The 13,599-nt window shown below is 34.8% G+C and overlaps 1 protein-coding gene across 26 annotated transcripts in view; it reads left to right on the top strand.

Moving 5' to 3' along the window:
* PSD3 (pleckstrin and Sec7 domain containing 3) overlaps positions 1-13,599 on the top strand; it is a 747,126-nt gene that overhangs the window by 400,369 nt on the left and 333,158 nt on the right. For 23 of the 26 annotated variants that reach the window (XR_009259079.1, XR_009259078.1, XM_058720427.1 and 20 more), the window contains one exon: positions 11,730-11,819. Coding sequence is in view for 24 of the 26 variants with exons in the window: in XM_058720427.1 (XP_058576410.1) it covers positions 11,730-11,819 (90 nt within the window). In the remaining 2 variants the exon portion in view is untranslated. Of the gene's footprint in view, positions 1-11,729; positions 11,820-12,898; positions 12,958-13,599 lie in introns of all 26 variants that reach the window. The other 3 variants (XM_058720439.1, XM_058720440.1, XM_058720441.1) reach the window with 1 other exon arrangement.

Below are 13,599 nucleotides of genomic sequence, written 5' to 3'. Positions count from 1 at the left end.
TAATATTCATATGAATTCTCAAGATCAGAGAGGAAATAAATGAAATAGAGACTAAAAGGACAGTAGAAAAAATCAGTGAAAATGAGAGCTGGTTCTTTGAAAATATAAACAAAATCAATAAACTCTTAAGCTAGATTAAACAAGAAAAAAAGATAGAGGACTCAAATAAAATAAGAAATGAAAGAGAAGTTACAAGTGATACCACAGAAATGACAAGTGACTACTATGAAAAATTATATGCCAACAAGATGGACAACCTAGAAGAAATGAACAAATTCCTAGAAACATACAATCTCCCAACACTGAATATGAAAAAATAGAAATTTTGAATAGACTTTTACCAGTAAGGAGATTAAACAATAATCAGAAACCTCCCAACAAATGAAAGTTCAGGATCAGATGGCTTCATTGTCAAATTCTGTCAAACATTCAAATAATATTTAATATTCTTCTCAAATTCTTCCAAAAAACTGGAGAGGAGAGAGCCTTTTCCAACACATTTCACAAAGCTAGCATTATCCTGATAAAAAACCCAGACAGGACACCATACAAAAAGGAAAATTATAGGCTACTACATTGATGAACATAGAAGCTAAAATCCTCAACAAAATATTAGTAAACCAAATTCAATAATATGTTAAAAGAATGATACACCATGATCAAGTGTCACTTATTTTAGGAATGCAAGGACAGTTCAACAGCTGCAAATCTGTGATATATCACATTAACAAAATGTAAGATAAAAATCACGATCATCTCAATACACACAGAAAAAGCATTTGATAAAATTCAGTAGTCATTTATGAGACAAACTCAACAAAATGGGTATAGAGGGAACATACCTAGACTTAATAAAGGCCATATATGACAATCCCAGAACTAGTATCATACTCAACAGCAAAGAACTGAAAGCTTTTCCTCTAAGAACAGGAATAAGACAGTTTTGTCCACTTCTGTCACTTTTATTCAACATAGTACTGGAAGTCCTAGCTATAGCAGTTAGACAAGAAAAAGAAAAGGCATCCAAATCAGAAAGAAGTAGAACTATGTTCACAGATGACATGCTACTACATAGTGAAAATCCTGAATACGCCACCAAAAACCTGATCAGTTGGAACTGATAAATTTATTCAATAAAGTTGCAGGACACAATATCAATATACAGAAATCCATGGCATTTCTCTATGCTAATAATAAAACATCAGAAAGATGAATTAAGAAAACGATCCCATTTACAACTGCATCACAAAAAATAATATATCCAGGAATGAATTTAACCACAGAGGTGAGAGACTTGTACTCTGAAAACTGTAAGACACCAATGAAATAAATTGAGGATGACACAAATAAATGGAAAGATATTCCATGCTCATGGATTAGAAGAATTACTATTGTTAAAATGTCCATGCTACCCAAAATAATCTACAGATTTAATTCAGTACTAATCAAAATTCCAATGGCATTCTTCACAGAAGTACAACAAGTAATTGTAAAATTTGTATGGAACTGCAAAAGATTCTGAATGGCCAAAATGAGCTTGAGAAAGAACAAAGCTGGAGGTATCCTGCTACCTGACTTCAAACTATAATACAAAGCTATAGTAATCAAAATATGCCATTGGTATGAAAATAGACACACCAGATCAGTGAAACAAAATTCAGAGCCCTAAAATAAATCCACACTTATATGGATAATTAAACCACAACATAGGAACCAAGAACATACAATGGAGAAAGGGGTAGTCACTTCAATAAATAGTGCTGGGAAAGCTGTACAGCTGTATGCAAGGGAATGAAACCAGAACTACTGTCTTACACCGTATACAAAAATTAACTCAAAATGGGTTAAAGACTTGAATATAAGACCTGAAACCATAAAATTCCTAGTGGGAAACTCCTGGGCATCAGTCCTCGTGATGTCTTTTTGGATGTGACTTCAAAGACAAGAGAAACAAAAGCAAAAATAAATAAATAAATAAATAAATAAATAAATAAATAAATAAATAAATAAATAAAGGGACTCTTCGATACTAAAAAGCTTGTGCACAGCAAAGGAAAATCATCATCAAAACAAAAAGGCAACCTATTGAATGTGGGAGATATTTGCAAACCGTATATCCAATAAGGGGTTAATATCCAAAATATATAAAAACTCATGCAGCTCAACAACAACAAAAAACAAATAACCTGATTCAAAAATGGATAGATGATCTGAATAGACATTTATCTGGAGAAGACATACACATGGCCAAAAGGCACATGCGAAGATGCTTAGCATCATAATTATTAAGGAAATGCAAATCAGAACCACAGTGAGGTATCACCTCACACCTGTTACAATAGCTATTATCAATAAGACAAGAAATAAGTGTCAGGTGGGATGTGGGGAAAGGGAACCTTTGTACACTGTTGGGATTGTAAAATGGTATACCCACTATGGAAAACATTATGGAGATTCCTCAAGAAATTAATAATAGAACTACCATAAGACCCAGCTATTCTACTTCTGTAAATTTTTTTGAAGAATATGAAAACACTAATTCAAAAAGATGTATTCATCCCTATGTTTGTTGCAGCATTATATATAGTAGCCCAGATATGGAAATAGGCTAGGGGTCCATCAGTAGACAAATATAAAAACGATATATAGTGTTACTGATCTTAGCGTGGAAACTCACAGTTTTTCCCCATTGAGGATGATATTAGTGGTGGGTCTTTCATATATGGCTTTTATGATCTTGAGGTATGATCCTTCTGTTCCTACTATTTTGAGGGTTTTTACCAAGAAAGGATGCTATATTTTGTCAGATGCTTTTGCTGCATCTATTTAGAGTATCATGTGGTTCTTGTCCTTTCTTTTTTTGGTGTGATGTATCACATTGATTGTTTTGTGAATATTGAACTAGCCCTGCATCCTGGGTATAAATCTCACCTGGTCGTGGTGAATAATTCTTTTAATGTATTGTTGGATCCAGTTGGCTAGTATCTTGTTGAGTACTTTTGCATCCATGTTCATGAGGGAAATTGGTCCGTAGTTCTCCTTTTTAGTGGGATCTTTGTCTGGTTTTGGAATCAAGGTAATGCCGGCTTCATAGAATGAGTTTGGAAGTTTTCCATCCATATTTGTTGGAACAGTTTTGAAAGAATAGGTGTTAACTCTTCTTTAAATGTTTGGTAGAACCCCCTGGAAAGCCATCCTGCCCTGTCCTCTTGTTTATTGGGAGATTTTTGATTATTGATTCAATTTCTTTACTGGTTATGGGTCTGTTCAAATTTTCTATTTATTCTTGTTTCAGTTTTGGTAGTTTATATGTTTCTAGAAATTGGTCCATTTCTTCCACATTGCCCAATTTATTGGCATATAATTGCTCATAATATTCTCTTATTATTGTTTATATTTCTGCAGTGTTGGTTTTGATTTCTCCTCTTTCATTCTTGAGTTTATTTATTTGGGTCTACTCTCACCACTGTTGTTCAGCATAGAATTGGAAGTCCTAGCCTCAGCAGTCAGACAACATGAATAAAAGGTACCCAGATCAGCAAGGAGAAAGTCAAATTTTCACTCTTCACAGATGACATGATACTCTATATGGAAAACCCAAAAGATTACACCAAAAAACTGCTAGAATTGATACACGAATTCAGCAAAGTCCCAGGATATAAAATCAATGAACAGAAATCAGTTGCATTTCTATACACCAATAATGAAGCAACAGAAGGAGAAATCGAGGAATCAATTCCGTTTACAATTGCACAAAAAACCATAAAGTACCTAGGAATAAACATAACCAAAGAGGTGAAGAATGTATACACTGATAACTATAGAAAGCTTATGAAAGAAATTGAAGAAGACACAAAAAAATGGAAAAATGTTCCATGCTCCTGGATTGGAAGAACAAACATTGTTAAAATGTCGATACTACCCAAAGCAGTCTACATATTCAATGCAATCCCTATCAAAGTAACACCAGCATTCTTCGCAGAGCTAGAACAAACAATCCTAAAATTTGTATGGAACCAGAAAAGATCCCACATAGCCAAAGCAATCTTGAAAAAGAATACCGAAGCTGGAGGCATCACAATCCCGGACTTCAAACTGTATTACAAAGCTGTAATTATCAAGACAGTATGGTACTGGCACAAAAACAGACGTCAGATCAACGGAACAGAATAGAGAACCCAGAAATGGACCCAGAAATGTATGGCCAACTAATCTTTGACAAAGCAGGAAAGAATATCCAATGGAATAAAGATGGTGATGGGACAACTGGACAGCGACATGCAGAAAAATGAACCTGCACCACTTTCTTATACTATACACAAAAATAAACTCAAAATGGATTAAAGACCTGAACATAAGACAGGAAGCCATCAGAATCCTTGAGGAGAAAGCAAGCAAAAGCCTCTTTGAACTCAGCCGCATCAACTTCTTAGCACATCTTCAGAGGCAAGGGAAACAAAATAAAAAATGAACTGTTGGGACTTATCAAGATAAAAAGCTTCTGAACAGCAAAGGAAACAATCAGCAAAACTAAAAGGCAACCAACAGTATCGGAGAAGATATTTGCAAATGACATATCAGATAAAGGGTCCAAAATCTATAATTAACTTATCAAACTCAACACCCAAAAAACAAATAATCCAGTGAAGAAATGGTCAGTAGATATGAATAGACACTTTTCCAAAGAAGACATCCAGGTGGCTAACAGACACATGAAAAAATGCCAACATCACTCATCATCAGGGAAATAGAAATCAAAACCACAATGAGATACCACCTCACACCAGTCAGAATGGCTAAAATTAACAACTCAGGCAAAAACAGATGTTGGTGAGGATATGGAAAAAGAGGGTCGCTTTTGCACTGGTGGTGGGAATACAAACTGGTGCAGCCACTCTGGAAAACAGTATGGAGGTTCCTCAAAAAATTAAAAATAGAATTACCCTATAACCCAGCAATTGCACTACTAGGTGTATATCCAAGGGGTAGAGATGTATTTCGAAGGGGCACATGCACCCCAATGTTTATAGCAGCACTATCAACAATAGCCAAAGTATGGAAAGAGCCCAAATGTCCATCGACAGATGAATGGATAAAGAATAGGTGGTACATATATACAATGGAGTATACTCAGTAATCAAAAAGGATGAAATCTTGCCATTTGCACCAACATGGATGGAACTAGAGGGTATTATGCTAAGTGAGATAAGTCATTCAGAGAAAGACATATCATATGACTTCACTCATATGTCGAATTTAAGATACAAAACAGGTGAACATAATGGAAGGGAAGCAAAAATAATATAAAAACAGAGAGGGGGACAAAACATAAGAGACTCTTAAATACAGAGAACAAACTGAGGGTTGCTAGAGGGGCTGTGGGTGGGGGGATGGGCTAAATGGGTAAGGGGTATTAAGGAAAACACTTGCTGGAATGAGCACTGGGTGTTATACATAGGGGATGAATCACTGGAATCTACTGAAATCATTATTGCACTATATGCTAACTAACTTGGATGTAAATTAAAAATAAATGAATAAATAAATAAATAAGAATATATAGTATATTCAATGGAATATTAGTCATAAAAAGAATGAAATCTTGCCATTTGTGACATTATTGGACTTTGAGAATATTATCCTAAGTGAAATAAGTCATATGGAAAAAGACAAATACTGTGTGATTTCCCTCATATATGGAAACTAAAAAAATAAATGAACAAACTAAAGAAAACAAACTCATAGGTACAGAAAACACAGTAGTGGTTACCAGAATTTAAGAGGGTTAGGGGGTGGGTGAAATGGGTAAAGGGGGTCAGCTGTATGGTGATAGATGGTAATTGGACTTGTGGTGTGATCATGTGGTAGTGTTTGCAGATGTCAAGTTATACACCTGTACACTTGAAACACATATCTGTGTGTGTGTGTGTGTGTGTGTGTGTGTATACACACACACACATACATATATGCATTTGGCATGTATATACATACATGCATACATATATACAAGAAAGTACTCTATGATTCCCTTTATGTGAGCCATCTAAAGCAGTCAAATTCATAGAAACAAAAAGAAAGTAGAATGATTGTTACTATAGGCTCAGGGGGTGGGAAAGAAGGGTTGTTTTGTTTTGTTTTAATTTTTTTAACGTTTATTTATTTCTGAGAGAGAGAGAGACAGAGCATAAACGGGGGAGGGTCAGAGAGAGAGGGAGACACAATCTGAAACAGGCTCCAGGCTCTGAGCTTTCAGCACAGAGCCCTATGCGGGGCTCAAACTCATGGACCACGAGATCATGACCTGAGCCGAAGTCGGATGCCAAACCGACTGAGCCACCCAGGTGCCCCCAGCGGGGTTGTTTTTTAATGGGTATAGAGTTTAAGATTTGCTATATGCAATAGTTTTCAAAATCTGTTTTATAGCCATGTGAATATACTTAACACTGCTGAATTTTACACTTAAGTATGGTTATGATGGTAAATTTTTTGCTATGTGATTTTTAGCCACAATAAAGTGCAATGACAAAAATAACTTACTACAAAGCTATAAGAATCAAGAGCGTATTATACTGGCATCCAGTCATACATCCAGATTACAGTAGAATTGAGAATTCATAAGAAAACCCTTATTTTTTTTCATGTCTTTAGTTTTAATGTTTCATTTCTTTTTTTTTTTTTTTCAATATATGAAATTTATTGTCAAATTGGTTTCCATACAACACCCAGTGCTCATCCCAAAAGGTGCCCTCCTCAATACCCATCACCCACCCTCCCCTCCCTCCCACCCCCCATCAACCCTCAGTTCTCAGTTTTTAAGAGTCTCTTATGCTTTGGCTCTCTCCCACTCTAACCTCTTTTTTTTTTTTTTCCTTCCCCTCCCCCATGGGTTTCTGTTAAGTTTCTCAGGATCCATGTAAGAGTGAAAACATATGGTATCTGTCTTTCTCTGTATGGCTTATTTCACTTAGCATCACACTCTCCAGTTCCATCCACGTTGCTACAAAAGGCCATATTTCATTCTTTCTCATTGCCATGTAGTACTCCATTGTGTATATAAACCACAATTTCTTTATCCATTCATCAGTTGATGGACATTTAGGCTCTTTCCATAATTTGGCTATTGTTGAGAGTGCTGCTATAAACATTGGGGTACAAGTGCCCCTATGCATCAGTACTCCTGTATCCCTTGGGTAAATTCCTAGCAGTGCTATTGCTGGGTCATAGGGTAGGTCTATTTTTAATTTTCTGAGGAACCTCCACACTGTTTTCCAGAGTGGCTGCACCAATTTGCATCCCCACCAACAGTGCAAGAGGGTTCCCGTTTCTCCACATCCTCTCCAGCATCTATAGTCTCCTGATTTGTTCATTTTGGCCACTCTGACTGGCGTGAGGTGATATCTGAGTGTGGTTTTGATTTGTATTTCCCTGATGAGGAGCGACGTTGAGCATCTTTTCATGTGCCTGTTGGCCATCCGGATGTCTTCTTTAGAGAAGTGTCTATTCATGTTTTCTGCCCATTTCTTCACTGGGTTATTTGTTTTTCGGGTGTGGAGTTTGGTGAGCTCTTTATAGATTTTGGATACTAGCCCTTTGTCCAATATGTAATTTGCAAATATCTTTTCCCATTCCGTCGGTTGCCTTTTAGTTTTGTTGGTTGTTTCCTTTGCTGTGCAGAAGCTTTTTATCTTCATAAGGTCCCAGTAATTCACTTTTGCTTTTAATTCCCTTGCCTTTGGGGATGTGTCGAGTAAGAGATTGCTACGGCTGAGGTCAGAGAGATCTTTTCCTGCTTTCTCCTCTAGGGTTTTGATAGTTTCCTGTCTCACATTCAGATCCTTTATCCATTTTGAGTTTATTTTTGTGAATGGTGTGAGAAAGTGGTCTAGTTTCAACCTTCTGCATGTTGCTGTACAGTTCTCCCAGCACCATTTGTTAAAGAGACTCTTTTTTCCATTGGATGTTCTTTCCTGCTTTGTGAAAGATGAGTTGGCCATACGTTTGTGGGTCTAGTTCTGGAGTTTCTATTCTATTCCATTGGTCTATGTGTCTGTTTTTGTGCCAGTACCATGCTGTCTTGATGATGACAGCTTTGTAGTAGAGGCTAAAGTCTGGGATTGTGATGCCTCCTGCTTTGGTCTTCTTCTTCAAAATTACTTTGGCTATTCGAAGAAAACCCTTATTTTTATGGTCAGTTGATTTTCAACAAGGATGCCAAGATCTAAAGGTATAAAAATTTTGGAAAACATAGAGTAAATATTTCTGACCTTGGATTACGTAATAATTTGTTACATTCGACAATAAAAACACAAGTAGTAAAAGAAAAAAAAACTCTGATAAATTGGGTTTCATATAGATCAAAACTTTTTGTGCTTTAGACAACACCATCAAGAAAAGACAACCTACCGAATGGGAGAAAATATTTGCAAAGTATATATCTGATAAGGAGTTTTATATCCAGAAAATATAAATAACTCCTACAACTCAACAATAAAGACAAATGACTCAATAACAAAAGGGCAAAGGATTTGAGTAGGGATTTATTCAAAGAATATATACAAATGATCAATATGTGGATGAAAGATGCTGAACATCATTAGTCATTAGGGAATTACAAATCAGAACCACAAGATTGCAATTCATATCTGCTGGAAATGGCTAAAATAAAATGGACAGATAAATGTTGGTAAGGATGTAGAGAAATTGGAACTCACACTTCTAGTGGGGATGTAAACTGGTGTGGCCTGTTTGGAAAAAAAATTCTGATAGTTCTTCAAATGATTAAATGCAGAGTTACCATATGACATAGCAGTCCCACTCCTGAATTAAATACATAGGAGGAATGAAAATATATGTCTATGCAAAAACTTTACACAAATATTTACAGTAACATTGTTGATAATAACCAAAATGTGGAAACAGTCCAAATAGCCATCAGCTTATAAATGGGTACACAAAATTTGGTATATTCATACAATGGAATGTTATTTGCCAATAAAAATAAATATTGATTCATGCTAAAATATGGACATACCTTGAAAACAATATGGTAGATGAAAGAAGCCAGTCAAAAAAAGGCCACACTTTATATGATTCCACTTATGTGAAGTGCTCTTGCATAGGCAAATCCATACAAATAAAAAGATAATTAGTGGTTGCCAGGAGATAAGTATTGGGGATGGGAGGAGAGATATGAGTACTGACTGCTAATGGATATGATTATCTTTTAGGGTGATAAAAGTATTCTGAATTTAGATAATGGTGATGGCTGTACAACTCTATATGTGTATTATGAATCACTGAATTGTATAATTCAAAAGGATGAATATTATGTGAATATCATTTCAGTAAAGCTAGTATTTTAAGAAAGCTTCAGTGAGCTGACACTCCTCCTTCATCATATTAAAAAATTAACTCTCTTTATTTTACTTTTTCTCCTAGTAGTCATAATTGTTTACTTTTCCATAGTTTTTTTTTTTTTTTTGTATGTGTGTGTTAATAGGTTTTTATACTTGGGAGACTTTTATTGATTATTGTTTGATATGTATTTTTAACAAAAACTGTATAAACTGAAATGAAAGTTTCATATCTATTTTGATACCTTTGATGACTATAATACTACAAGTATTTAAATATAAATTGTTCTTCAAGAAATTTTGTTATTAACAATACAAAATTAATAAAAATGATGTTACAAGTATTTGAATTCACATCATATATTAAAGAACATTTTAGTTTTTAACTAATGATTAAATTATGCCCTCTTTTGGTTTGGTTAAAAGCAAAGAATTGGAAACTGTCTGACTTGGAAAAGACATTATTCATTCATTTTCTCAAATCCTCAGAACATAACCAAAAACACCATGTCAAGTCATATCAACATTACTATTAAATATACTTGTTACTTTTTACCTTGTTCTGATATCTTTGATAAAGACTGGGAAGGTTGAGTTATTGTGTTTTTCAATACAGTGTTGTGAAACTATTTTTTATTAAAGTTTCTGTGCTTTAAATAAGTTTTAATCAAAACTTAGGGCTAGAGATTTAACTTACTTAAATTATGGAAATATCTACCAAATTCACTGGCAAAACCATTTCTCATTGTTAAAACATTCACTCAGTCTTTCATATGCATTCTGACTATGCCCTCTTTGCTAATGGAAGAGGCAAGGTTTTTAACAAAAGTTATTTAGCACTTTCACTAAAATTAATTAGATAGGATGGGTTGGACTATTTGTTTCGTGTCTTAAAGTAGAAGAGCAGTTGTGAGACAGGAAGTGGGAAGTGATTACTTTTAAGATACACAGGTGTATATGTTCCCAGGCATATATGTACTTTTGAAGTTAAAGTGTTGTGTACATAAGCTCTTAAACGTATCCTTGGCTTTGTATCCCTTTTAAAATCTTTATTTCCTGGAATATTTTTCCTCAACTTGAAGGCTAATGTTCTACCCCACTCTTAGTCTTTCATGAAAAATAACCTCGTGGAACATACATTTTATTTGTATGCATATTGTGTACAAGGATATTGATAAGCTGGTACACTTCCTGTTCACTTGGACCACATTTTGGCAAAGACCACACTTTGCCTGTGCCTTTTGTGGATAGATTTCTCTTGGTGTCCAGATTGAACCTCTGAATCCTTCACGACTGGTGGCTCTTACTAGTTGACTAGAGCTGGCATAAGAGACACTTCTCTTTCATACCACCTTTATTAGTTTCCTCACTCTGACATATTTGTATCTTCTCTTTTTTTGTAGTTTAGATTTCCTAATTACATTTTACTTTTTTTCATTTTGTTTATTAATGTGATTTTTTTGTTATTGAGCTTATCCTTCAATCAGTTTGGAAATGTGTTTGGAAATAATTTTCCACGAGTCTCTTGCATTTCTGTACATTTTGTGAACAGAAGCTTTGATTGCCTTTGTTCCGGTCTACTTTTACACATTTTTTTCTATAGTGAGCAGCTTTGGAATATATAATGACTAGAGAGCAATGCATAAGTTTGTTTATAGCCTTGGATGATACGAGTTGGTTCGTTCCTTTAGAGCAAAAGTGATAGGCTTATTGCCCATTACAGTTATTCAGATTCCCACATCTCAGTGCTCCTTTCCTGTATCACAACCCACCACGTGTGCATATCAACTGTCCCCGCTCAGGTTCTCTGAGAATTGGGACTCTGGAAACTGGAGCAAGAAAATGCTGTCATTTTGGTTACTCCTGTTGCTGTAATAAATGCCTGTGCCTCTGACTCAGGACACTTATTACTTCATCTGGTAATGTGAGATAGTGATAGACTAGTTTGTTAGAGTGAAAGTGGCTAAAATCTCAGATCCTTCACAGTTCTTGACAATATGTAGGGAATACAAATAAGCAAATAAATAGCTACCAGAGTTCAGCTCAGAAATGTCATTTTATCCATGTTTTTCATTAAAAACTAACATATATATCATATGTATAAATGTAGCATAAATTTCTCGGATTTTTTCTTAGGTTAAAGTAAAGGTTTGGCATAATTCTGCTATTTATATTTAATGACTGTTTTGAAAGCATAATAAGCCATCTGTTTCTCATATGCATATAAGTTTGTATTATACGTATGTATGGATATATACACATATATGAGGGGTGTGTATTCATGGTTTGAAAAACCAAATCAGTCTTGCTTTGCTTAATCATATTTTTAAGAATTCCATGTGTGTCATGATGATGTATTATTTGCCTCTATTCCAGAATATTGGAAAGAAGATGACCTGCCAAGAGTTCATTGCAAACCTCCAAGGGGTAAATGAAGGTGGTGATTTCTCCAAGGATCTATTGAAAGTAAGTATTGAAATATTGGTTTTTAAAATATGCTTATATGTATCTTTCTGCTTGTTTTTAAATATAAAATAGATAGGCTAAGGACCACTTAAGTATTTGGTTTTTGCTTTTGGTTTTGGTGATATTTCTGTTGGGCCTCATCTTTGATGTGTCAGACTGCAAGTACCCTTTAATGAATTAATGCTAAAAGTTCACATTGTAATCAATAATACTGAGATAATAAGTAGATTTGGAATAATTGGTGATTCATAGTGGGAAGTTTTTGATTCATTTGCAAGTGTACTGTCAGAACTTGAGAAAGATCACAAAGGTATATTCACTATGGAAAAGAAAAAAAAAACATTTACATGGTATAATGGAAGCAGTTCTGACTGTATTCAGTCCCTAGTTACAGAGCCACTTAGGTTGTCTATGGAAATGTAAGCAATTGCAGAATACCTGAATTATTTCTACTTGGCTTTATTATTGGTAACAATCAGCATGCTTTTCCCTATCAGATTTTCAAGGAGACAACAAAATCAGCTTTGGAATTCATAACATTCTATAGCAGTATAGATGAGATATGCATTTGATTAAATACAAAATAGTGATTGATAATAGATGTGAATATTTTAGAAGTTCAGGATAAGATGTGTATGTTCACAGGTTTCTATTTGATTCTAGCGTTCTTTTCTAGAACTTTGTACATATGTAGGCTTTGAATTTGCTAAGGAAACACATGTGAATCATGGTATGATCTTTCTCTCTCAAAAAAAAACAATAAAAAAAAAGAAATGAGAATTGACAGGAAAAATTTTCACAGTGAACCTTTTAGATTTTATTCGTAGGCTTATGGTAACATGCATGACTGTGGATGAATTATTGGGCAGATTTAGAGCATGTGTGATGGAGCTGTCTGAAACCAAATGTAGTTAACATACAGTCCAGTGGCTGCCGTTCACCTTGGATAAACATATGTTCTTTGATTTACTTTGCCAAGAATTTGCTGGATGACTTGTTATAGTTGGGACTATATTGAGATCCTATTTATAAACCTCAGGGGAGAAAACATGTATTATACTCTTTTTTATTTACTGTAGGTAGATGACAGTGAAATAACACCGAAAATGACGGTGGCATTTAGCATGGAAATTGCCAGGTAAAATACTGATTCCCTTTGATAGTAAACCTCAGCCACTCACCCTCCTAAGATGAGGGTTTTCCCTTTCAGTAAGAATCTGGATTTTACTGCAGATTTCAATCAAGAAAAGGTTTTCTTCAAACCATTTTTGTTTCATTTCTCTTTTTGATGTGGCTCTCCTTTTTTCCTTCCCTGCCCTCCTTCTTCTTCCCCCTCCTCCTTTCCCTCCCTTACTGCCTCTGTTTCAATTTATATATGTCTTTTCCTTTCTCTTTTGTTTTTCTTTTTGTCTCTCTTCTTTCTTCTCTCTCGTCTCGCTCTCTCAGACTCTCTCCCTCACTGTCTTTCTCAGTGGCTATCTCATGATTCTCTTGAGAGATAAATTAGTAGGTGGAATTCAAGTTAATATTTGAACTTTTGTGGAAAGTGATTATACACATGCCATACAGACAGATAACATACCTATATACAGATAAACAGAAAACACTTGGTATCATCTTACAAGGTTTTGAGTAACCTAACTCCCTTACACCCTCTCTCCAACTTAAAAATTACAGGCATATACAACATTCAGTTTAATTTATTAGGTAACATGAATAGAGTTAAATGGATTGAACTGAGGTTTTCATTGATACATAATGATATTATTACTTTTAGATT

Source organism: Neofelis nebulosa, chromosome 3 (assembly GCF_028018385.1).
Source record: "Neofelis nebulosa isolate mNeoNeb1 chromosome 3, mNeoNeb1.pri, whole genome shotgun sequence".
Taxonomy (NCBI): Eukaryota; Metazoa; Chordata; class Mammalia; order Carnivora; family Felidae; genus Neofelis; species Neofelis nebulosa.
Note: the sequence above shows the minus strand (reverse complement) of the source record. Positions and strands in the feature narration are given on the sequence as shown.